This window comes from Antechinus flavipes, chromosome 3 (assembly GCF_016432865.1).
Source record: "Antechinus flavipes isolate AdamAnt ecotype Samford, QLD, Australia chromosome 3, AdamAnt_v2, whole genome shotgun sequence".
In the NCBI taxonomy this organism is placed as follows: Eukaryota; Metazoa; Chordata; class Mammalia; order Dasyuromorphia; family Dasyuridae; genus Antechinus; species Antechinus flavipes.
In genome coordinates, this window is record NC_067400.1 from 82,627,375 (window position 1) to 82,655,196 (window position 27,822).

Here is a 27,822-nt window from a genome sequence, read left to right on the forward strand (position 1 = left end):
AATAGGGCAAAGTACAGCTCTCTTTGTAAAAACTATGATTGAGGCCACAGACAGTGGACTAGCTATTGGGACTAGCCCATGGTAAATGTTACTTAAGACTGGCTCTAGATTATGAATTTTTTTGGCCACTAAAATTCTCAAAGACATTTTGCACAATTATAGAGAAACTAATCTGCTCTGCTAGAGAGAATACTCATGCCAAATAAAAACACAGGTCACTGAAACATCGGAGAAGTCGATAGAACTGAATGTCTTAATTTTCTTGAGTATACAAAAAATAATTTTTAAGCAATCAAAACTTCTGGTTGATTCACAAGCCAAAAGACCACAAATGTCATTAATATGATCTTTAATAAATGGAGTAATGCACCATTTTACAGCAAGCCTTTTTTAAACCTAAAGAATTGTCTTAAAATTTTCTTATCCAATGCCTCTGTATCAATACAATCTTTTTTTTATTTAGGTTTATATATATCAAAGCGTTTACTTACAAGTATTCATAGAAAACTCTGTAGTGGCTTAATGTCAGCTTTCATAGTGGCATCCATAATTGATAAAAAAAGAAAAGTAATTTGCTTTATTTCATATTTCATACTCACACTGTTCCATCAAACACAACTTATACAGCATAGCAAGATATCAGACAGCTTATACAAAAGCAAAGTAACTAAAAGTAATTATTTATAAATTCATACATGATATTCCATCCATAATTTTAGAGGAATGGACATCAATTTAAGAGGAAACACACCAACATAAAATACCCGTTAACAAGAGGGTTCTGAGGAGACTGATTTTTTTTTTACAGTCTTTTCCAGAAAAGCATACTTAGACATGAATGTTCTCTAGTTTATTTCTCCTGTCCTTTTCTAATAACCACGGCAGCTATGTATCTCCATGTTTCAGCTTCTACAAACACCAAACCCTAGAAATTAGTGTATTTTACAGTAAACTATATATAGTCATGTGGAAAAAGTCACCAACTGAAATCTAAGAATGATTCCGGCTTATACAAACATCTATGCAGCACATTATCTAAGGAAAATGAAAAGACAAAAGCATACAAAACTGTTTAAATAAATAAATGTGTGATTAAAAAAAGAAGCCACATAAGCCAGGTTATTCAAAGTTAAAATGTAGGCTGAATTAACTTTGAAATGTATCTTTTTTAGGTCTTTTGTGTTCCTTCAGTCCCTCAAAGTTAAACATTTTGTGGGGAGGGTGCTAGTTTTCTTTAAATGATACTGAGATGTATTGCCTGAGATGACAGATTGGGTTTCAGACTACTTCACTGGCAGGATTTTAAGTACGTGAAACGCCTAGCTTTGGGTCTTAACATGCCTGATAATTTAGAAAACAAAACTGAACTGCAGACTCAAGTCTGAATTAAAAGCAATAGAAGGAGAGTAATTTGGCAAATTCCTGCAGGGCTCAACAATGTGAAGAGATAGAAGAATGCTACCATGTTGGGCTGTTTCGTGTTGGACTTCTAAATTATTTCTGGATTTGTTGATTTATGTTTTGGGAAAAAAGTTTTATAAGGTTAAGGAAGTTACTTACTGAGAAAATTCTACCACATAGGTGAGTTCCTCCACTCAAGCCAACCTGAATATTCATTAATTCAAAGGGTTATATTAGCTTTGAAGATGGTATTTCCACTAGAAGGCCATTATTTAACTGTGCAGCAACATGTAGACAATTAGTCTGGAAGGTTTGTTTGCTTCAGAACCATCCTTTTATATATATGACCAGACAAGTTTCTATGAATCTCTTCTCTTACACAATGTAATTATGTAAATTAAATGAATGTAAGTGCAATACACAGATTACACTTCTGTATGAGACTGGACCCAACTGTCTAAATGCTAACAACTGAAGTCCGCAGTGTGCAAAGGGACAGGGTGGGCCCTGAGTGTTTAAGCAAGATGCTTAAAGTCTAAAACAACTTGTTTTTTTGAAATCTACAAGTGCAAATTAAATGGCAAAAAAATGATAAATTATCTGAAAATATAATTTAAAAGTTATGTTTAAAAAATTCAATCCTAAATTGAGGCCCTACATAATATGATTTTAATCTAAATTTCTTCCCCCAAAGAATTTAAAATCTAGGTGCTAAGTTTAAAATTGGGTTTAAAAAATAAACCTGTATATAATATATTCATAATAACTTTATGAACATCATAACAATAACGGAACTTAAATGTTCAAGTAATCTTTTAAAAATTTTAGATGTCATTTATGCATAACTTTAATATACAGCTTAGATTTTTTGACTTGTTTACTTTTAGGTATGCTATCAACTGAATTTCTATCTTTTTTTTTTTTTTTTTTTTGCATGTGGAAATAACTTAGCTTTAACCAGCTGCTGAAGGGAATTCATAAAGAAATTAAAAGAATGGAAATTGGTTGTCACAATCTAATCTATGCTGCAATGAATATGTACATTTAAAAAGCGGCCTATGAAAATTGTCACCGTTGATAATTAATTAGTATAGCATATATCTATTTGATAATCGAATCTGTAGCATTTAGTGTATGAAATATTATAGTCTAGAAAGAGGCCTATACAACATTATTATGACACTTATTACAATGATACAAAGCTTGCTGCAATAATAGTTAAAATAATAACAAAGTATGGCAAGCTAGTGAGAAGTACAACTCTTCATGCATGGCTTTACACTTTTAATTGGTGGGAACGTTTAGACATTAAACAGTTGAAATTTACAAAGTGTTGGATAATCCAGTCTAAAGCCCAATTTTCAAAGGCTAATTTGCTAATAGCATCATAATTGAACCTTTTGTCATGTTCTGCAATCTTTGCTTTCAATTTCTATACCTATTCACCTAGGGGACTATCTCAATGTTATAATTCTGTTTTAGCTGTTTAAAAATATGAATAAAAATGATTATGAAGGTAGGAAGTAAAACTAAAGGAATTAGGAAAATACAGTCTGGGAAACACATATCTGGACTGACATAAGTTTTCAACGGTATGAAAGGATAACATAGAGGATTGTATAACAGAGGATTGTATCCATTTTCTATTGGGAGAGAAGAAATGTATTTGAGAGGAAGCAGAAAGCTTATAAAGTGCATAAGAAGCAATTTCTATAAGATAAAAATTGGACATGTGAAAAAGAGAGTGCTGTAGCTCATTCTTCAGAGCAAGAATTACACAAGACCAATATTGGTTTAAATGGACAAGTAGCTAGATGGTCCAGCCCTCCCAATTTTTTTGACTTCGTTTTGTCTTTTGATATCTGATGGAGTCATTCGTTTCCCCTCACTCAATTCTAATTTTTAAGGAATTTTTTCCTTGAGATTTTTGCATCTCTTTTTCCATTTGGCTAATTCTGTTTTTTTTTTTTTTTTCTTGTTTGTTTGTTTTGTTTTGTTTTTTTAAAGGAATTCCTCAGGAAAATTTTATGCCTTTTTTACCTTTAGGTCAATTTTGTTTTTTAAGGTGTTATTTTCTTCAGTTTGTTTTTGTGCCTCTTTTACTAAGCTGTTAAGTCTCTTTTCATAATTTTCTTGCATCACTCTCAATTCTCAATTTTTTATACTACTCTTCTCTCATCTTTAAGTCTTCTGGGAATTATTGCTGGGCTTGGGTCCAATTAGCATTTTTCTTTGAGCATTTGTTTGTCTTTGTTTTCACCTCATTATCTTCTCCTGAGCTATCCCTGCCACCATACCTAGTTAACAGCCCTGTTCACTTTTTCTGATCAAATTCTTTTGTTGTTTGCTCATTTCCCTTGCTTATTCCTTGATTTTTAACTTTATTTTAAAATTGGGTTCTGCTCTCCAAGAGTGAAAAGGGGGGAAAGGAAGTAGTGTTCCAAGCTTCCATTTCCAGAACTAGTTCTGGGAATCTGCTAGTTCCTGGTGCTTCCAATGTGGTATAATTTAGAGAGAGTTGGGCCCTAGCTCTCTGGTCTGTGTTTTGGTCTTTATCCAGGAAAAACTTTTGGTCCCCTGGAGCCCCAAATGCTAGTATTCTCTGTGTTGGTACTGTGAACAGGGTCCCTGCTCCCTCATAACTAACACTTAAAACCCATCTCCACCCTTGAACTGTGACTCCAAACTATTTATGAATAATAGAATTATCAGTCAGTGCCAGCTGTACCAAAGGTCAATAAAAGGTGCCCTATAATCTCTTTATAGCCAGCTGTCTCACCCCCTCACTCTCTCTGGGCACAGAGCCCCTGAAAATGCTATTGCTGCAGCAGCCATGTGTACTGACTCTAGACAGATTTCGACCTGATGAAATAAACCTTTCCTGACAACTTTTTAAGATTTCTTAGGCTGGGAAAAATTTCTCACTTTGACCATTTGTTCGCTCTGCCATTCCAAAATTTTGATTTGAAACATTTTTAAAAAGTTATTTGAAGGGGAATGTTTAAAGAGTTGTGCTGGGTTGCTTCAAATTTGCCATCTTGGCCTGGCCTTCCCAATTTTATTATTTCCTGATGTTTTTCATGTATTTGCTCAATTTTGAATAACTGGTTAACAGCCCTGTTTTGGTTCTATTTTCAGATAAGTATCTCAACCAGTGATTTACCAGTTTAAGTTCTTTATTGATTATATCCACAAAAAGGACATATAAAGTAGTTTTGACTAAAATTCACATAAGCTCAAAACTGGAATCTTAAGCATGGTCCACTCCAAAATGATTTGTGTGTTTCCACACAGCTAGAAATGTCACATAGCTCTTAGGCTATTAAGCCATTCAAATGAGCATTCTATAATAAAAGTGGCAACTAAACTTCTTGTTCCATTTTAAGATAACTTCCACTCATGTGTATACATGTTTACACATATTTAATCAAATGTTTCCCACATCAATTCTTGATGACTTTAAGATCAATTAAAATTTAATTAACAGCCTTATAAAACCCACTCGACATAACATTCCTTTATAGTCTTCCTATACACTATACCTACAATCTCAGTATTGTTTTCTAAAATGACAAAATGATGTTTTCTCACCCTAAAAGGAGATTGTTTTCCCAAAGGAAACAAATGTTTAATAGAACTTGGCTCATTAAATATACTAACAAAAGAGTGAAGCTTTTTCTATCAACATGGAATCATTACCAAAAAATTTCTTTATACCAATAATCCACTTTCCACTATACTAAAAATAATTTTGCTTTAAGTCTACAATGTAAAATAGCAAAGAGCAGAAATGAAGTCTTTTTTGGAACTCATGGTAGCATGTATTGGACCGATTTTGAGGGGGTCTTTTTAGTTATCTTTTCAAGTTACAAATAGAGAAAATTAACTTCAAACATTTATTTTTTATGTTCTGTTGCCTGATTATCTCTCAGCTTTTACTCTGCTAAAATAATCAAAATACCTGGTCCTGCACTTGCCTGTGACTGAATTCCATCCAACCAAGCAGAACATCCTTATCATTGTTTATATAATATTGGCACAATCCCTTTTTTACAGTGTCAGTCTACTGATGATATACCTGTCTTCTAATAACCATCCATTAACAAAGGAAAATTAGTTTCCTCATAAATTATAATTAAGCCCTTTCCCAAAAACAATGAAACAAAAACTTTTAACCATTGATTTTTGGTATTCTAGTTTAACTTTAGTTAGGGGTACTATTTTGGAATTGGGTTACTTATTAGATCTTTAAAGTTTGTTTACTATGGTTTGTGAACTACATTTTAATATTTTCAGCTTAAGTATTTTATTTGCTAAAAAAGATCAAACTATTTCCTAAATTCCAATGTTTGCAATATCAGTTAAACATCAGAATTTAGAACCACATATTTTACCCTACTGCTATAAAGCAGTAGCAGAGCCACAAAGAAAACAGTTAAAGTAAAATTGTTTCACTAAGAATTATATTTAAGCAGTTAAGTAGTTTGAAACAATGACTATTTAACAAAACAATTTTTCAGAATTATTTTACTGATAAGATGCTTTATTATGAAACACATTTTCTATCTTGCCTATTTTTTTTTAACAGACTGCTAGAGAAATAGAGGGGGAAAAATGCAACTATTGTAATAGGCTTTTGTTGAGTAATATAGTGAGGTTTTTTAATCTGGTGTATAAACTTTGTTCACATCATTTGACTGCATCAAGCATTAAAGTGTTGGAAAACTTACAAAGAATTAGTCCCCAAACAAAGTACAGTAGAATGTAGACTAATTCCTGTCATGGCAGGAAGAGAAGGATGAAGTGAAGCTCAGATGTTCTTTCCCCACTATTAAACATACTTCAAATTGGATGAGAGTTGAATATCTTATCCATTATTTAAAAGAATTCCCTGAAACATCTCTGAGGAATGAATTTAAATCCTGAAGAATAAAGAAAATTTTTTTCAAATAATTTCATTATACAGATTACTATCACTAGAAAAATCAAGCTTATTACATGTAAGCAGAAACTTGACAGACATCTATAGAAGTCCAAATAAAGAGAAATGTCAAACCATGGAAGCCTTGGGGTAGGCTTGTGAGACATTTTACTAGCATTTTTGCTAGTGCCAAAAAGGGGACAAAGGACTCAATGTAAAGAACCAAAATGTGATGCAATTATTCCATTTCTAGGATGTAAGCTCATAGCAGCTAGGATATTTAAGAAGGAAATGAGCATCCAAGGGAAAGTTCTATCAGAGTGGTTGTCTTGGGAAAAATGGTGAAGCATCTGGAGAAGGTACCATGCCTGATGCAGTGCAGTTCAGGAGGCAGATCCTTGGACCAATATTTTGGGAATTACTTAGCTACTGTATAGAAAGCCCTAGGACCACATGGAGAAATAAAATTATTAGATTGTTATTGTTCATACACATTGAGTTATCAAAGAATTGTGCTTAGAAAGAAAGGCATCCCTCATTTAAGAAAAGGTGTTCTAATTTCTGAGGCTGCTTAGATATGTTTCAGAAGGAATGAAGGAGGTGAGGGGAAGCTTCAGAACTAATAAGAGCCCAAATAATGCCACATCCATGCTATGGCAGAAAAAGGCATCCAGCACATCACATATGCTAGTTGTAGATTAATAGTCCATGGGGAGAGTGGGCAAAAGTATTTAATGGGGGAGGAACCATGTAAGAAGTAAAGCAAAGAAAAGAGATGACTTGAAAGGAGAGAAGTTCGGCCTCAATCAGCTTAAGACAGACAGGTTTGGCAGCAATCCTTCCTGCCACAGGCATTTGGCATGCTGACGGAATAATTTTTCCACACAGTGTTTTAGGTCTTAGGAAGATGAATCATTTTCTGATGAAGCCATACGGCTTTGTTTGGGAACTAAATACACAAGATACTACAGGTCCGTAACTAAAAATTACTTTTAAAATTCATCTTCAAACTAGGAAATAGAACCTCTCTTAAGTTAAAGAACTGATTGTTAAGAGAAGGGATGAGAAAACAATTTATCTACTTAAAAATTACATCACAGTGTTAGCTCTTCATGCTTTCTGGTAAAAATGTACTCCTTATATAACACATTACTAATATAACTAAATGTGGAAAGAGTACAGATGCAAATAGGAAAATAAACAGGAAAAATGGCTGACATTTGTGTTTTCTTATTTTTTGTTCAATGCTCTCTTATTTTAAGAACTTTCAAAATTAATATTCTAATTATGGTTTCTTAAAATGCCTGGAAGGAAATGTATTCAGATTTGGAAGGTTAAAAAGAACTGCATTTCAAATGAAATTTTGTGATTCCCTATTTAGGGCCCTTTGTGGCAAGGTTTATGCACTCTCCAAATCACCTTAGAAATGAGATGACAAGGTAGCAGTATGAGGCTGGCTACAACATGCAAAGTTCACAGTCACACAATCTGACCAGCCCAATTGATGGGGAAGAAAATAACTAGCATCGACCATGTGGGAGAACACAACTGTGTCCACGTCAGAAACACCGGGCATTCTGTGGCCTTCAAACTATTGCACATTCCAACAGAACACAAGAGGGATGTTCAAAAGATACACTCAGGAACGTATAAACATACATACTAGCTTGTGCACAGAAATCAGACGTGGATACAAGACACCACTGTAGTCAAACCTGTCTTAGAGTCTGCTTCTGATTTTAGTGACCTTTTAGAAAATGGTCCAAACTGATTATCAGAAATACATTAAAAAAATATTTTGAGACCACCTCTTCTAGATATACATATATAGAATTCTGTGGTCATAACAGACAGACTTAACTTTAGTGAGACTAAATAAAAGTGCAAAAACATAAAAAAAAAAACTTAAAAATATGGAAGCATAAGCTAAAAAATTTCTGCATAGCTGAAATCTATTTAAAACAAGTCCTCGGTAAGGGGAGCTGACAGGAGGATAAAGTTTTTGTTTTCTTTTCAATGTCTTCTGCATGTTTGTTTTAAGTAATGAAAAAAAAAAGTCCTTTTCGGGGTAGGCTTGTGAGACACTTCACAGACAGTTCATTCCTGTCTCTTGAGACACCCTGGTTGTGGCAGTGCCCCCTTCCGCAAGGTAAACAGCAGTGCTGGATTTGGAATGAGCTGCCCTGTCACCACCATTGTTGTTGACCTCACAGTCCAGTGGTTCTGTGGAGATGACCCAGGTGGAAGGGCGCCACCGCTTAAGGGAATAGGGGGTTTTCACACGTTTCTTGATCTTTTCACCCGATCCTGGTTTGCCATCTTGTGATGACTCACCTACTGAAAACAGAAGAGCAAAAAAAAAGTGTTATCTGGAAAAAACCGTCGACAGTGGTATGGTTAGTTTATATAGAGATGATGTAATATGCTAAAATAGCCATCAAGGCAAGTGACAGTAGCAAGTAGTGGTGGAGTATTATCGTGAAATCCACTATTACGCATTTTCGTGGGCAGAGCCTACCTTTAAACTTATCCTGATTTTTCCTGACCCACAGTTCTAGCTTAGGAAGTTGAACTCTAGGCTAATTATCTGTAAAATAACTCCTTTTGTTATGAACACAAAACTGTTCTGCAGAACAGGGATGGAAAAGAAGCACGAAGATATATTCAGTAAAAAACTAAGGCTCTTAAGAAATTTTCATATGCTTTGTTTCATCCAAGTGCAATTCTTAAACTCTGGTGAATTAGGTGAAAATGGAAGAGTTTTATTCCTCTTAATAATCTGCTCAAGAGAATCAAGTTTAAATAGTGCTTAGGATTTCATGTTTCAGAGAAATGAGTGCTATTTCTTAAAGACCACTTGGGTCATATTGCACTGTCTTGCTGTCTGTGGGAGCTATCATTCAATGGGAGGACCTTTTCCATATGGACACTCTGGGACAATTTTTGAAACATGTGGCCAGATGCTCCTGCCATAATTCTCGAATGTGCCTCCCTTTACTTGTGTTGCAGTTCTCCTAACATGCCCATAAAGAAAGAACGTATTTTCTGCTTCCTTCTATGCAGTGTTCTCTGTCACGAATATCAAGAAAGGACTTTTGCCTTCCTAAACACTCAAGATTAATTCAGGCTAGACAACAATCCTTTTGCCTTTTCTAGTGATACAGACAAAAGTCCTCTTCAAAATTCTTTCTGATAGTTCTGTTGGCACAAAAAGCTGACATCAAAGATATCAGCAACAAAATGCTGTTTGGTGGTAAATGTAACTGAATTTAGCAAGCTCTTGTTTTGGGTGATTAGCTCCTACATAGGTCAGAGATCATATACTGATTTAATTTGATTTGTACAATGCCTAGAATAATGCCAGGAGTCCTTAGGGACCTGTCAATATAAGCTTGTAGATGGACAGGGCATCAAGGAGGATGTGGCCCTACAGTTTCTGGTGACTCTTCTGAATGTTCCTTATGAATGAAAAATTGCTAGTTTTTGGATAAAATCCCCAATTCTCATGAGAGCTACAATTGGTAGTGTTATGTGATGTAATTGCTAATTAAAATACCAGAAGAGCTTGTAAAAGAATAACTTCACCTTAATTCTCGAGGCCCTGGCTTGTCTTTTGAAACTGATGGATATTTATTTAGTTCCTATAATTCAAACATAAATACAAATGTTGCCTAGTAAAGCTACAGCCAAGTCTGTTGCATATGAGATCTAGAACTATTTTGATAATAATATAGCCCTTTAGAAACATTAACTTGTTTCGACTCCACCACAGCCTCGGGAGGCAGATGCTGAGGAAGCTCAAGCAGATAGGAGTTAAGGGACTTGCTCAGGATCACATGGCTAGTTGGTGTCTGAGCTGGGATTTGTCCCCAGGCCCACCCCTCTACTTTATCATGTCACCTAGCTGCCTGTGTTAAACAACACGATGTTAATTAATGGTGGCAGAAAAGTCGACGGCAGCTGGATGGTCACTCGGCCAGAGGGTCGGCGATGCGGGCCTGCACTTACGCTGCATATCAGTGCTGTCCAGGGCATTGGTGGCTGACAGGTCCAAGGAATTAGGCCGCTGTGCCCTCCTGGGCTTTGACTGCCCAGGGTCTGCCCCCGTGCTCTGAAGGCCAACAGCAAGCACCTCCTGTCCGGGACACGGATTGCTGTTGTTGTTATTGGAGTTTGTCCGACCACCTTCCAGGGGCCGATCTCTCCTGTCCACCAGGCGATCCAGGACGCCTTCATCGTGGCCGGCCTGCTGCTCCCGTCTGAGGAGAGGCTCGTGCTCGTCGGGGCTGGAGTTGATAGTCAGCCGGCTGTCCTCTCCGCTGAACTGGTTCTGTAGCATCTCCTGGGCTCTGTGGGCCACCGAGTTGGGCGCCTGCCCAGACGGCACCACGCCATTGGCATACGGGGCTGTGGCAACGTGTGAGTTCACATTGTGGCTTCTGCCTGCCACGCCATTCATGGTGACTGTCACTACGTGGGGCTCTGCAGCATTGATTGTATTCATCTTGGCAACTCCAGTTTCAACTTGCTTCAAGTTTGATTTGTGCTTGCTGCCAAATTTCAGCCGGGGTTCTTTTGTTGAGTTTTTGGTGTTCAGGGGTAGACTAGTAGGCCTCTTGGGAAGGTTCTGTTGCTTGGGGAGAGGATAGATTTGAGCAGGTGGGACATCAGGGATCAAACACGCCTGACCATTACCAGCCTGAGTGAAGTCCTGCTGTCCAGTTACCTCCACTGCCAGTTTTATCAGTGGGTAAAGCAAGCTGGAGCTGGTGCTGCTCAGGGGGTCTGGTCCACTGAACTGTTTAAGTGAGTGCTCCATGAGATTCTCATCAGAGCTCTCCTTTAGATTTTTATCAACTTCTTTTGGGTCCAACTTATTGGTCTCCAAGTCCTCTTCGGTGAGCTGCAGGCAGACGGGGGTTGGCCCAACGGGCTGGGCCATGTTTGTGGCGTGGAGGTTTGTTTCATCGGAGTAGGGCATCTCTGAGATGGTGGTCATGCCAGTGCTGGGAGTAAGGCCGGTGGTGTTTGTGGTGGTGGTGTTTGTGGACAGACTGGTAACGCTAGTTTCAGGACTGGGAATCCGGGCCTGTGCTTGCTGCCGTTCATAGTTAATTGAGTTTCGGTTCTTTTCGCCTATGGTTAGAGGTGTGCTGCTGGACACTGAATGTTCCAAGGAGATGTTCTTTACAATGCTGTCAGGGTGATGAATGGAATCTTCTATGTATGAAGAAGAAGAATAATCGGGATAAGGGCCAATCTTTGGCACACGCCTGTTGTGTGACAGGTTGCTTAAAGAAAAAAAAAGTCACATTGAGAGGATATTTGTGACAAACTACCTCCACATTCAACATCTCTGATTTTAAAATCTCAATTTTTTTAACTATTTCATAACTCATTTTGTTCTGGGTGTTTCATGACTTAGAAAATTCACATTAACTGATTTGAATATTGAAATGCCTCATATTTTAAACAAAGTGCTAATAATCAGTTACTGATGTTGCTTTCATAAAAACACATTGACTACTGAAAAAGGTCTATGGAAATGGACCAACCTAAGGAAACTTTTAAGACATATCCATTTTCTTTTTCCTAAAGATATGCACTATGCAAGCATCAATACAAATCTTTCTTTGCATCAACAGTAGCACAGCAATTATAAAACCATAATAATTAAAAACAATACTATAACAACTATTTAACAAATAGTCACAATTAGATTAGAAATTCCTTGGAAATAAAAGCCATCACTACTTTTGACTCTCAATACCACTTACCAGGATGCACATATTAGCTGCTTAAGAAAGATCAGAATGTGGGGACAAAGCACCTATACTAACAGGTACAGACTGACCATTAGGCAGACCTGATCTCTATCTTCATATTCTGGAAAGCCATAAAAGCTTCAGGGGAGAGTTGGACTCCCGGCCCAGGTCCATTTTGGGATTCCTGTGAGGCCTGTGAATCTTTGTAAGGAAAGTTCAAGGAAGGGGCCTAAATCTAATCAAGATGGTAGAGTCTTTAGCACCAGGACTTTACCTAAGAAGTTGTGAAATATGGGCCAATTATACCATGTGGGCCCCCGGCACATCTCCACATTAATGTACAGGGAATACTTAGCTAAAAAGAACATCAAGGACAGCACTCATAACAGGATTCACAATGCCATCACCGATAATGGTAGTTGGTTGGTAAGGAAGTCAGAGAGTAAAAGAGGCCATGAGGGAAGAGGGCATCCTGAAAGGTTAATAAACCCTAAGAGAATCACAAAGACTAACAAAAAGGAGACTATAGAACAAAAGGACTGGGAAGGGAAGAAGAGAAAAGAGAGCACATTGGAAAGCTGTAGGATATGTGAATGAAACAAGGAGAGAGCTTACAGCAGAATGAATCACTGTGGGAAGATTCACCTCCTTCGAACCAGGTTTGGGACTGGAGACTTTTTTGCAACCTCTTACTTGCTAATTGGGGCAGTCTAGTGGCCATCAAAATATTAACTTGGAGAAAACCAGCAGAGAGCAGGCAATCCGGGGAGAGACAATCTTAGCACCTTATTTCCAAACAGTTTGCTTTCACAGCTTAAGTATGCTGGAGGATAGAAAAGTGTCCAACTTTTTCCATTCCTAAGAAACCCAGCAGGGAATAGATCATCAGGTCTTCTGGCATCTCTATTAGCTTTTTTTCTGGATGTCTTTATGAGTTTGAATGAGAACTGCCTGATAGTGATGAGAACTCTAGGATTTTTGAGTCAAAAGGGATCTTAGGGATCACCTTGCTCACTGCCCACATTTATTTTGTTTGTTTGTTTTTTTCCTGAGGAAATTAGGGTTAAGTGACTTGCCCAAGGTCACACAGCTAGCAAGTGTTAAGTGTCTGAGGCCAGATTTGAACTCAGGTCATCTTGGTTTCAGGGCTGGTGCTCTATATACTGCACCATCTAGCTGCCCCTCACTGCCCACAGTTTTGTAGTTGAGAAAAACCCAAGGCCAAATGTAGAAGAATGGACTACCTCAGGTGACCCAGGAAGAGGAGCGAGTTGGACCAGGTCAGTGTGCTTCAGTACTTTATGCTCTTTCTTTAGAAACAATTTCATTAGAAGATTATTTTAATTGTTAGAATAATGCCAAGTACATAATCTGAATGTTCACAATTTCTTAGAACTATCCTTCACTTAAGAGAAGCAATTTTACTTTGTATTGGAGTATTGCTGTGTAGTAAGAAATGAATATAACAAATTTAAGAGAATCAAGAAAAGATTTACATGAACTGAAGCAGAATGAAACACATGGAACCAAAGGAACAACACTGTGGTCAGGCAGACAGAAGGCTAGTCTTGGTGTCCAGAAGAACCATGTTCAGATCTTGCCAAAGGGTAAGCCTGGGTAAGTCATCTGACTTTTTTTAGCTCATAAAATGATGATGATGATAAATTAGCCCCAAAATCACTCCCAGGGTAGTTATCAGTTCAAATGAGAGAATCTGTGTAAATACTTTGTCAGTTGTAGAATGCTACAAACTTACAAATAGTAGCTTATTGTAAAGATAATAAAGACTAGGGCTATTATCCCCATTTTATAAATGAAAAAACTGAGGTTGATGGGGGATGAGTGACTTTCCTGATGACAAATCTGATGAGGATCTGAGGCAGGATCTGAATGCATTTCTTCTTGATTCCAAGCCCAGAGTTCTTAACCCACAGCCTCATAAACAATACTGCAAATGAAAAGTCACTAAAAGGAAGAGAAACTGAATAAATGAAAACCTAGAGAAGATCCCAAAGAATTGTTTAACTCCTTTCAAAGAAGTTCCATAACTCAGAAAATACCTAGTTTTTCTTCCACTCCTTTAGATATAAAGGCAGGTATTCTGTCCTCATTAAAAACAAACAAACAAAACACCCTTCCCTGGGAAAATGACTTCTGATACTTAAGATCTCATCTCCTACAGCCTTCTTTTGTTCATGGATCACTCACCAACTTAGGCTCAACTCCACACTGTTCTTACCGTTCATTCTGCATAGCAGTAGACATTGGATTGACTGTTGGACTGACTGACTTATTCCTTTCCCAAATCATCATGAGTTCAGCCATCCTCTCCTCAGCACACTGAGCAGTAAGCCGAGCCTCTGCATCCTGATCCCAACAGTCCTCGATTGTTTCCTTCAGTGATCTCACAGCCTGGGATAAAAATTGTATGTCAAACATCTTGAATCTTAAAATTTAATTTAAAAATATAACTTTAAAAGTCAACGAATTAAATTAAATTTTAAAAGTAATTAAGCAATTACTACAGGTAGCGTATTCTTAATATGTGTTTTAGGCGTCAAGTATCAAGTAACAATTAAGTCAGTTAAAAGATTTCAAGATATGCAGCCAACTCATTTTGTTTACTCTAAACAGATTACTAGGATTCTAACTTACATTTGGATTTGTTCATAAATTCAACCTTAAAAGCATAAGACAGCAATTTAACTGAAAAATATCTGGTTGTTTTGACTGCAAGTTCAACATGAAACAACAATGTAGTAAGGAAATTTTAAGAGGTATTATAGTTTTAGGTTAGCTGCCTACTTGTCTGTCTTAGACACAAAAATCATATGTAAATTAGGGAGTGCTTTTATGTATACATTATCTATATATGCACATACATATACTACTACACAATATATAGAAAAGTAGTTGACTTCTGATTAGCTTCTCATCATGAATATTCCCTCAAATAAGTAATCCACAAATTAAAAATTTCAGGTTGTTGTCTTTTTGCCATGGAATTTGAAGAAATGAAGTTTCTGATTTGGCTATGAATGGCTGGGAGGGATTATAGAAGGATTAGGAAGAACTAATTCAGAAGATTCTATTGCTTTTCCTATGTTAACCTGGTGTCTTTTTAAAAAGATTGTGGTGACATCACCCAACAGTAATAAAGAGCAATTGGAAAAGTTATTAGAAAGAAGGATAAGATACAAAATTGTTATTCGATTTACTATTTTACTTTCCCTAGTTATGTGTAAAAACTATATATTTTTTTAACATTTGTTTTTAAAACTTGGAGTTCTAGGTTATTTCCCTTCCTCCCTCCCTCCTCCTCCTACCCCCATTAAGAAGACACATCACATGTTGTTTGAGAGGGCAGGTTAATATGATGTTTCCTTTAAGGAGCAAAAAAACAAAAGCAAAAACAGTCAGAGAAGAAGGAAGATAGGTCAAAGCAAGAGAAACTCTGAGTTACTTATACACAGAAATAACACTTTCTTTGTATTTGATGATAAAACTGAGCACAGGGTTATGTGGAGACCTGAGTTTCTGAGTGACACCACAGGTCTTTCAGTAAAGAGAAACTAGTTGAGCTGAAAGTACTAAAAGTAACAAGACAGAAAAGAAGAAAACTATGAGATGATTAATATCAGAGAAACCAAGTCAGAATACAGTCAAAACCCAAGGAGGCTAAAACCAGAGCAGGGGCTTTTTTTTTTTGGGGGGGGGGGCAAAGAAATCATGAGAAACTTTAGGTTAAATGTTTATGACTGAAACTAGATGAGATGGGGATTTAAAAGGAAGTAGACGGAAAGGAAAGAGCAGTTGGAGGAATTTTTAAAAGACTGGATTTATCAGGGAGAGAAGGAAAAGGATTTCAAGAATTTCTGAGAAAAGAAGTGATATTTTTAAACAGTTGAGAGAAAATACATTTGTTCCCAATAATGGCAATAATATAGGGAAAGAGAACATATGGACAAAGAGCACAAGTGTTTTTACAACTGAATATAGGTCTGGAGCATATATATAAGTTTGGGAGTAACTGAGACATTAGAGGAAAAAGGAAGAAAAGAAATAATAGAATGAGAATGGTGAGGGAGAAAGAAAATTATGGTGGGAGTAGTATAGAGAACTTGAAAGTTGAAGTTCATCAAAAAAAAAAAAAAAAACTATGCAAAGTGTATTGGGTCTTAGAGATATGGTCTTAAAGTTAGTTAGAATCAGGTTCAAATGCTTTACCTGATAAGCGCTAAGCAGTATAACCATGATCAAATCACTTAACCTCATAATGCTCAGACAACCTTTAAGACTATAATTTACAGATGTGATCTGAGATCTATAGCTATACTAGGATTTCCTTAAAACTGATGACTTCATTTGACTGAACCTATTCACCTAGTCCTGATTTTTAAAAAATCTACAGTCAATGCATTTATATTAGAAGTTCAATTATTTATAAATGTGGTTTCTAAATTTTTCCCCCCACCACTTTGGGCTCTATCTTACTCTAAAAGTGAACTTTCCCTATAGGAAAACAAGTTCTGTAGACTGATCAAATGCATCATTTGGAAATAAACCAAGTTTTCCTATTCCCTTACTTAGCAATCTATTCTAAAGAGTAAAAAGTTTTCAAGATATAATGCACAGAATGCATATCGCAGAAAAACTTTGGGGATGCCTAATAATGCTTTTTTAAAATGTCAGAAGACTCAAAATAATGGATTTTATTTTTCCAGTTAAGCAAATGGCTTAAGCAAGTTATTTAAAAAAAAAAAAAAAAGCAGGCTTCATTTGTATATTACAAGCCAGTGAAAGAGCACAAAATAAATATTCTCTAAGAACTTCTTTGTGTGACAGCTTTGCAGGTGATGGCACTGAAATGAAATTCTCATTCTTCAAAATCATTAGTCAAATTTTGCTGATTTTCAATTGGGGAAGAATATAGTTTGAAAAAATGGTTACATCAAGGAACTCAATATAAAAAAGAAAAAATTAACAATATGCAAAATTGTCTATTAGATATTTACGATGGCTTTTAGACAGATTTTTTTAATCTAGTGGTTTTAATTTTCACTAGTCTTTTCCAAGCTTAATAATGTTATTACAGTAACAATTTAATCAAATAGCAGGAAGTATCTGTAAAAGCAGTCAGTGGTGTGTATTACATTTTGAATATATAGTATTTCTTTCCATTCTTTTTTCTCCTATAGCTGCCCCAAATTTCTATTAGTTTATGGACTGATGGACCTATGCTAATCTGCACTGCTGATTGATGTATTTACTTTTGGTATCAAGCAAATGAGAAAATCTAAACAACCACATTTGAAAAGGCTTATTAATATGTATGATTACAGCTGTCATTCAATCTGGTATAAAACTCTTGATGAAGCTATGGTGAATGCAGTATACATTATTCCAACAAAACCTTCCCTATCACAATTTCTTGTTAAAAAAAAAAAAAAAACGAAAAAAAAAACTCAAGCACTAATTTTACACTAAACAATTTAGATAGTCATAATTATAAGGAAGAAATAATTAAAGCAGTTCTGACACCTACTATTAAAAAGATACACTGCATATTCTGTCTAAAAAAAATGACAGAATTTTCTTGTTAGCTCTTTTTTAATAACTTGATTTTTCCTCTTACATACCAGGCTGTTTTCTTTCCAAGCTTCTGGGAATCTGGGCCTCTGCTTTTCCCTAGACACCAGGACCTGCATGTCTTCAAAAGTGGGGCGGTTCCCTACTTCTGTCTGGAAGGCCATCTGGTACTCTGGCACAGATTCACCTGCTTAAAATCAAGGTTTTAGAAAAGTGGACCAGTATGAAATGTTCAACTGTAACAACAAAACAATGTCATTGACCCTTCGAGAATTCAAACCCAAATCACCAAATAAAAGACAAATACAAATATTTTGGCTACCTGGGAGTCTTATACTCTCTTGCTTTTTAAAAAAAATTTTAAAACTTTTTATTGTAGTTGGGCATTTAAAAAAAAAAAAAACTATTAATGGGGGAAAGGGCAGAACTGTACCATTAGTACAAAATTTGTTTTTGCTGCTGTATCTGCCACTAAAAAAAAGATAGTATTAAAAAGAAATGCCATTTATATGCTGATTTCCTACTGTCAATTCTACCTTGAAGTAACATTTATTTATACAGACTAGCTTCCATGTTAACCAGAACATGTAGTCAATTCCAGACCAGTTTTGTATCATTAATGTAGTTGTGTTAGGCATTGCAACTATTTTCTAACAGAGGAAAATAAATTTTTTACTAAACAAACAAAAAACCCCCAAAATTCCAAAGAAGGAATGGTAAAATTCACAGTGTGAATTTTTAAATAAATTTTCTGACTTTGGAGCACCAATTGTAGTTCAGAAAAGGGTTGATGATGTATATAGCAGACAATAGGTATTCCAAATCTTCCTGAATTCTCTCCTCAGTTACAGGAGGTAGGTAGAGTCAGGGAATCAATATTATGAAGTTTGAGCACATACTGGGTGATTACCAGACAACTGTTGTAAAAAAAATTGATACATTGAAGAAGAAGGAAGGGAAAGAAATAAGCATTTTTATAATATGCCAGATAATGTGATGAATTTTTTTTTTTTTTAAGAAAACAAATATCTCATTTGATCCTCACTACCTGGTAAGTGCTATTATTATTCCCATTTTATAGCTGAGGAAACTGAGACAAATAAAAGGTTAAGGGACTTGCCCTGGATCCCACAGCTGGGAAGTTCTCGAGGCTGGATTTTACATCAGGACTTCCTGATTCCAAATTCAATGCGCTATCCATTGTGCCACCCTGCTGCTTCCTGGGCAAGGATACCACAGTCCCTTCCAAATCTGAAGGGCCAGTATGGGAGGTATCCACATTCCATTAAGTTTTTGTTCTCTCGGCAGCGGCTTCCAGTTAAATGTCAGATAAGGAGTCTTCTCATTCCTTTCACACATGAAAGCGTCGTCTTCTATCCCGACACATTACTGTTTAGCACTTGAACACCTACTCACCCCCTCACATGGACACATACACGCAAGCACACACACAGCCTTGCTAGAATTACTAGACATGATGATGGCACTTTTAATGAAATTTTTTAAAAATGAGATCACATTTTTTGTGAATTATTAATTCATATGGGAAATGAAAGTACCAACAGTCATATCAGACATGTTCATGCTACATATTACAAAGTACTTGGACAACTTTTGTAAGTCATTTTTTGAAAACCAATGGTTTGAACAAATTAAAGGATAAAGCTTGCATGTTTAGAAAAAGTTTGATACAAAAAAAAAAAGTTTGGGAATCACTGCCCTAGACTCTTGTAAGCTTTTCCTATTTGATTTCAGTTCCACTCTTTGCCTTCTCTATTTTCTCTTTCCCACAGCTGCCAAAATAATTGTCCAAAGAAAAAACCTGATATCATTCTCCTGATCAAAAATCTCAGTCACTCTATTCCCTCCACATCAAAGACAAAATTCTAGTTTGTAATAAGACCTTGTACAATCTGGCTCCAATTTACCTCTTCAGCTTTTTTTTATATTATTTCCTTCCAGCATTTTACTTATCTCAGCCAAACTGGCCTACTTATTACTTCTAAACTCAATCTTCCATAGGCTGTTTCCACATCAGTTCACAAGTTGTTCTCTAGACCTGGAAGGCACCTACCCCATTCACTCATGCCTCTTGGAATCCTCAGCCTTATTTAAGGCTCAGGTGCTTCCTTCTGTGCAAAACACTTTTCCTGATGTTTACAAACAAAATAGTTCATACCCTCGGATAACTTTCATGAAATGTGAATGTCTCTGACAGTTAAAACAGACAATGATATAACTGGTTGAGAGTAACAGTCTTGTCCATGGAGCCCATATAACAATAACAATAGCTAGCATTTACACAGAGTTCTAAGTTTTGTTAATTGCTTTACAAAACTTATCTGATTCACACAAAGACTCTGGGAGCTAGGTGCTAACATTATCCCCATTTTACAGATGAGGACACTAGGAAAGGCAGACTGATTTGTCCAAGGTCAACACAACTAGTATCTGAGGCTAGATCTGAACTCTATCCATTATATCCCTTAGTTTTTCCCTATATTCTCCCCTCCCTTCCATATTTATATCAATAAAGTAGCTGTCATTAGAATCTTATCAAGAAGTGTTCAGCCCAGTAGGGGAAGATTTTAATCTTGAATTTGATTATCTTAAGTTAAGTCTTAATTTTTTTTCTCTCCCCAAACTAATCAAAAGTATCATTTATCATTTTTCTATCCTCCCTACCTCCCCCAAAGAAAAGAATTATCCCTATTGTTTATAGTTTCCTTCAAAGCTCAGCTCAATTCCCTTTCCTACATGAAGCTTTCCTTGACTCTACCTAGCTGTAAGCTTTCCCTCCCCCTTCCCTGAAAAATCATAATATATTTATGGAGGTAAATAAAGTGCAGTGTGTATAAAGAACCCAGTGATTAGTTCAGAGATGGAGAGGAGTATGAATGGTATGACTTTTTCCAATAGATTGCATGTTTTTCTTAATATATATACTCACTCTCTATGGGAATTTTTTCAATCACATGCCACTTATAGACAGATGGCTCAAAAATTCACCTAATTTTTTAATCTTTTTAATCTCTTTTCATCAAATATCTCGAGCAGCCTAAAGGAAAGTTGCAGGCACTCTCCAAAATATAAACAACTGACCTATACATAAGATTCCTTGTGGATTCCTATTAATAACATCCTGGGGGCCTGGCTTTAAAATAAAGACAACTACTTTGAGTTTTAAAGAATGTGTGAAGAGTACCTTAGGTAAGTTGAAACTACAGGCAGACTCCCAGGCAGGATCTGTGAAAATGGTCTCCTTCATCTTTTCTGATACTAACTGAAAGTCATTTTTCGTTCCTATAGAATTTACCATAACTTCTTTTTGCCAAATACCATACTTTTGAAAAGCATTTAATGACATATAATATGTATCTATAAAAGGCAAATGTTGATTTAATAAATTGAACCGAAGATTGACTCAAGTATAATAATTCTAGAATAAGATGCACCAAATTTGGAGACTGTTGCTAGAACAGTTAACTAAAACTGAGTACCCATTCTGTGTTGCCATTTATTTGGCAAGTTCAATTAATTGTAGAGAACAATCTTGGCCCTGGAGGAAAAAAAGAGGCAATATCTTTCTCCTCTCAGAAGTTGAGAGAACAAGGGGTGTGGAATGGTGCCTATCTCAAGCACAGATGCTTTGTTAACTATATTCTGATCAAAATTTTCTTCATAACAAAGAAGATTCAGCTTGGGAAGGAGCATATAGTAGGCAATTATTCTCACAATGAAAATTTTAAAATTAAAAAGAATTGCCTTTGAAATAAAATTGTAAATTTTATGGTTGGCTTAATAGTAGCTTCTCTTTCATAAATGCTGTCTTAGAAAATTCAGAAGAGGCAGAATGTGTATAAAGTAGTACATTTTACGGCGACGCTAGTATAGTGGCAGTCTAAATAATAAATGTTTTCTGATGAGGCTTTTTGAAAGCCAGTTCAAATGTCATTCCCTCCAGAAAAACTTTTCTCCCCTTAGCTGAAAGTGACCTTTTCTTCACTTTGCTCTGAGAGCATTTGGTGCCTTTTATATATACGCTGAATGTTTGTTTATATTCTATTTCACCTATTGGATTTGAACTCCCTTTAGCCTTTAATACAGTGCTGTGCACAAAGCAGGCAATCAATACTTATTTGGTGAATGACTGAATGATGAGAAAAAAATCTCCAGGAGTGAAACAACTCTAACCTCTCTTGGCCACCTCAAGTTAAGTACTTTGAAAGGACAGAGGTTTGATCAGACCAGCATTGGCAGACAATTCCAAGAATGAGCATTCTCAACGAGAAACACATTGTTTTTAATTTCCTGTTTGGTAAATTCAGCAATTTAATTCAAATATTGGAAAGATTCATAAAAGAAGTGATTAGTCCAAGTCAGATAGAATAGGATAATTATATACTTTTCATTCAGAAGTCAACTCATACACAGAGTAGACTCTATAGCTTTGCAGTAACCTTTCCTATGGAAAAAATGTCTGTTAATATTATTTTTAAACACTAGATGGCAATGGACTAAAGAATAAAACAAAATTCAAATGATTCTGGCAAACAGATTCAATCAACAAAGATATTAGATAGTAACACAAAGCTGATACATTTTCAAACTTTCATTAGCATTTTTCCCCTTACCTGGAAAGAGGTCAGTACATCTCATAAATATTTCCCAGTAGATTAGGCCAAGTGCATACATGTCTACTTGTTTTAGAGCAGATTCACAGTCCCTCAGATTAACTGCTCCTTCTAGCACTTCGGGTGCCATGTATCGGATTGTGCCAACCTAATAAAACAAAATAGGTTATTTTCTGATATTATTACATATTCTAGTGGATAAAAACACCAACTAGAAGATCTGAACTTGAGACATATTATTGTTACCTAAATTCAAAACAATCATTTAATTTTGGTGTCTCCATTTTCTATCTATAAAATGTCCATCTTTTATGTACTGATAATAAAATAAATATCTTAGAAAAACGATCACTAAAAGCTCAATCTTTAGCATTAATTTTAGTACCTCTATAATGTTTGTTATTGTCCTTCATATAATTATTAATTTCTATTCAATAAGAAGCACAATAAACTTTTCCATCCCATTTATTTACTCCTTAATTCCTAATACATACTTAACTGAGAGTACAATTCCAATACAGCTCATAATTTTTACATATATTCTGGGATGAAAATGTGTTGGCTTTTCCTTTCTAGTTCTGGGAATTATGAAGAACAAGTTTAAATGATCTGAGGTCCCTTTCAATTCTAAAATGCATGAACTTAAGTCTTAAACACATATGCCCAGGGTCAGGGATGATCACAATAGATTTAGGAGAATTATTTTAAAACACATCTTCCAAATCCTATCAAAAGAGGGCCAGAAGGACTATCTGTGATAGATGATAGGTGTTAGCAGAGATAAGATTCCCTTATGCTCTATTTCCTTGGGGCATACCTCTTTGGAAAGAATCATTATTATTAATTAGAAAATATTAATAGTGACTAGTAGTCCTATGTTTGCCATCTTTCAAAATGAAAACAAGCAAGCAAAATATTAGAACATGAACTCTAAATCAAAACTGTTCCAAAATATTGTCTATTCTTCTCTTCTATACTTGTCTATACTTCTGTCTATACTTGCATTGACATAACAATGATTTCCAAAAGAAATTTAGCTGGTTAAGTCAATAGCTGCCAAAAGCTGTAATGTGCTTAAAGAATACTGATTACTACTAAGATTAAAAAAAAAAATCCCATTAATAACATTAGTGATGTAATAAATACACAAGGGCTGATGGTACAGTGAATATAAGAAACTTTTTTTCAGCAAGCTACTATGTCTGAATGTCTCATTTTGGCATATATATCAAATAAGCTCACCTCACTTATTGCTGCATTGTCCTCTTCCCCAGGGCGGACAAGTCTATTTCCAGTTAGCCTCATGGACAATCCAAAGTCACTAATGACACAGGTTCCATCATTCTTTACAAGAACATTTCGGCTGTTTAAATCTCGATGAGAAATTGCAGGTTTGTAATGATCTGTTTGGATAATTTCAAATGCTTATTAATATCTGAAAAGCTTTATAGAAAACAAAAATAGCATGTTGATAAGTAGATAATACAAATATAGATGGCTATTATTTTCTAACCCATCAATTTTTATTAATAAAAAAGATAATACAAGTAATCATTTTCTCAATTCATTAATCACCGATTAATTAGTCACACCGACTTGCATAGGAAGCATTAATTAAATATAAACTCTTTTGGTGAAACTAATAGCTAATGTGTTCCTTATTAATTTCAAAACCATTTTGCTAAAGTTTTCCCTCCTGAGTGTGGCAATGGTAGTTGAGAGACAGAGGAAGAAGATTTTTTAAAAATGAAAATATTAGCTTGATAAGAATAACAATTTAAAACACTATAATGGTTCCTATAATACAAAAAAAAATTTTTTTAAACCCCCTGCAATGAAATCATAAGTCCAATCCAAAGGTCTTTAAGAGTGAAAACTAAAGGGTGAGGAATTGGGGATGGGAGAGGAAAGACTGTCTATACACACACACACACACACACACACACACACACGCACGCCCCAAGCCAGATATCCACAAAGGGATACATTACAGGAAAAATAATGCTAGATATAAATCAAAGGAGATAGAAGGCAGAAAAATAAACCCTCTGGCCTCAGAGATCACTGCACAATCAATAAAAAAAGCATTTATAAAGTACTTAATGTGGCAGCAATAAAAACCAAATAGATCTGCTCTCAAGAAGCTTACATTCTATTGGAGGAGACAACATGCAGACACATATACACACACATATAAACATATAAATATATTACAAAATAAATTCCTAGTTCTAGGAATAATGAAGAATATGTTTAAATGACTTCTGAGGTCCCTTACAAAAATAAATAGAATTGGAGCCAAGATGGCGGAGCAGGCACACACGACTCTCTAAACTCCTCTCATACCCCTTATAACCAACTATTTAACTCAGCCTCAAAAATAACTCTTCACTGCTTAAGTTCATGAAGATTAGAAGCACTACAATTTACCAACAGAAGTCAATCTGGAAGATCGCCAGGAAAGGTTTGTCCTGAGGGGCCAGGAACAGACTAGCACAGGCAGCGAGCAGACTAGGGGCTGGGGTGACCTCTGTGGCTAGAGAAGTTATAGAGATACTCTGCTATCGGCTAACTGCTCTGCCTTGACTATAAAGCAGTAAACTGGCAGAGAAATTAACGCCTAAAACAGAGGGTCCTCTAAAAAAGGCCAGAATCTAACGAGATCTGGCTGTAACCCCTCAAACCCAGAAGTGACTCAGGCAGATTGTAAGGCAGCCGGGCAGGGGCTTTTGGGGGCAGTTACAAATCTGCATGGTAGGAGGGCACAGCCTAGGCAGCCTCTAATCGGCACAGTGGGGGGCTCGGCCTGGGGCAGTAGAACTTCCCCAGCAGACTGTGCTTCCCACCTTCCTGCAAATCCATTCACTGCTCAGCTGCTAATACCCATAGCCCCAGGGCAGGGTTTGGCTTGGGGCAGTGAAACTCTCACTGCTCAGCATCTAGCCCCAGGGCAGTCGTTATCTCACATAGCTGGGGTTCTCTGATGGGCACTTTCCCAGCCTGGCCCTGCAGGCCTGAGTTACTTTCAGGTGGGGAACTCTTTCCCAGAGCATTCCAGTACCTCGCTGCTTTTTGTAGCCAGTTGGCAGGACAGCTACCCATCCGTATACCTTTCACTGCTCTGCAGAGGAAGCTGGTAATCTCCTGGCTCTGAAGGCAGACCTTACAGGCTTTAACAAAATGAGGGAAAAAATCAAAAGAACAATTGATAGTTTCTACACAGAAAGAGAACAGTTTCTCAACCCTGAAGAGACTAATAGCAGACAGTCTCCAGACAATTGTTGGTCCCCAATACAAAAGGCTCTCCTAGAACAGACTATTAAAAACCTTAAAAGAGAGCTAGAAGAGAAATGGGGAAAGGAAAGAGAAGCTATGCAAGAGAGTACAGAAAAGGCACATAACTCACTAAAAGAAAAATTTGATAAAGTGGAAAAAGAAAACAACTTCCTGAAATGTGAATTGGAAAAGGTAAAAAACTCCCAAGAAGTGCAGGGAAACAGAATTTGTGAATTGGAAAAAGAAAATAACTCACTAAAAAAAAAATTAGTGAAATGGAAAAAAATTCCACAGAGCAAAACAACTCAATTGGACATATACAAAAAGAAGTTAAAAAAAAAAAGTAATTGGAAACTAAATAATGTCATCTTAAAGAATGATTGGGTGAAACAGCAAATTATAGACACAATTAATAATTTCACTCAAGATAATGACAACAGTGAGACATCATACCAAAATTTATGGGATGCAGCCAAAGCGGTAATAAGAGGAAATTTTATATCCTTAGAGGCTTACTTGAATAAAATAGAGAAAAAGAAGATCAATGAATTGGACCTGCAACTTAAAAAGCTAGAAAAAGACCAAATTAAAAACCCCCAATCAATTACTAAACTTGAAATTCTAAATTAAAAGGAGAAATTAATAATATAGAAAGTAAAAAAACTATTGAACTAATAAACAAAACTAAGAGTTGGTTTTATGAAAAAACCAATAAAATTGATAAACCTTTGGTAAATCTGATTAGAAAAAGGAGAGAGGGAAATCAAATTAGTAGTCTTAAAAATGAAAAGGGAGAACTTTCCACCAATGAAGAGGAAATTAAAGAAATAATAAGGGGTTACTTTGCCCAACTTTATGCCAATAAATTTGATAACCTAAGCAAAATGGATGACTACCTCCAAAAATATAGGCTTCCCAGATTATCAGAGGAGGAAGTAAATTGCTTAAATAGTCCCATTTCAGAAAAAGAAATAGAACAAGCTATTAATCAACTCCCTAAAAAAAATCCCCGGGACCAGATGGATTTACACATGAATTCTACCAAACATTCAAAGAACAATTAGCCCCAATGCTTTATAAACTATTTGAAAAAATAGGGAATGAAGGAGTCCTACCAAATTCCTTTTATGACACAGACATAGTACTGATACCTAAACCAGGTAGGTTGAAAACAGAGAAAGAAAATTATAGACCAATCTCCCTAATGAATATTGATGCTAAAATCTTAAATAAGATATTAGCAAAAAGACTACAGAAAATCATCCGCAGAATAATACACCATGATCAAGTAGGATTTATACAAGGAAGGCAGGACTGGTTCAATATTAGGAAAACTATCAGCATAATTGGCCATATTAATATTCAAATTAACAAAAACCATATGAACATCTCAACAAATGCAGAAAAAACATTTGATAAAATCCAACATCCATTCCTATTAAAAACTCTTGAGAGCATAGGAATAAATAGACTTTTCCTTAAAATAATCAGTAGCATCTATTTAAAACCAGCAATAAGCATCATATGTAATGGGGACAAACTGCAAGCATTCCCAATAAGATCAGGAGTGAAACAAGGTTGCCCACTATCACTGTTACTATTTAATATTGTATTAGAAATGCTAGCTTTGGCAATAAGAGTTGAGAAAGAAATTAAAGGAATAAGAATAGGCAATGAGGAAACCAAATTATCACTCTTTGCTGATGATATGATGGTATACTTAGAGAACCCCAGAGACTCTACTAAAAAGTTATTAGAAACAAAAATAAATAGAATTTAGTGGGGCAGAGGTGTCCTCAAAGATGGAAAGTTCTGGAAGAGCCTCATTTTAAAAGTTAGGATTGAACTGACCTTGGAAGAAAAACGGTATTCTAAGAGCCAGATAAGAGCTGGGATATTCTGTGCAAAGGCATGGATATGTACAAGTTATGGGTAACAAGCAAGATGATCTGGAGACCCTAATTTGAGAAGGCAAATTCATAGAGAGACTTACAATGGAAATACCGATCTGGGATGGCATAACATTCAAAATTTCTCCTCCTCCCCATTCTAACGTTCCTATTAGTGAAAAGGACACCATCAACATTTCACTTCCCAGTCTAAGAACCTATGTGTTATCCTTGACTCAGAAAACTCTGGAAAGACTTATACTAATATAAAGTGAATTCAGTCGAACCAGGAAAACACTGTATACAGTAAAACATGAAAATGACTTAGCTATTTTCAACAATACAAT

At 35.9% G+C, this 27,822-nt stretch overlaps 1 protein-coding gene across 1 annotated transcript in view; it reads right to left on the bottom strand.

The window, feature by feature from the left end:
* Positions 1 to 332: 332 nt before the first annotated feature.
* The window catches only part of BMPR2 (bone morphogenetic protein receptor type 2), a 202,134-nt gene continuing 174,644 nt past the window's right edge, over positions 333 to 27,822 (bottom strand). Inside the window, exons 8-13 of the mRNA XM_051983764.1 lie at positions 23,553 to 23,713; positions 22,311 to 22,458; positions 17,727 to 17,866; positions 14,327 to 14,499; positions 10,331 to 11,613; positions 333 to 8,659 (exon numbers count right to left, since the gene is read on the bottom strand). Of these exons, the coding sequence (XP_051839724.1) occupies positions 8,409 to 8,659; positions 10,331 to 11,613; positions 14,327 to 14,499; positions 17,727 to 17,866; positions 22,311 to 22,458; positions 23,553 to 23,713 (2,156 nt within the window). The 3' untranslated portion in view covers positions 333 to 8,408. The remainder of the gene's footprint in view (positions 8,660 to 10,330; positions 11,614 to 14,326; positions 14,500 to 17,726; positions 17,867 to 22,310; positions 22,459 to 23,552; positions 23,714 to 27,822) is intronic.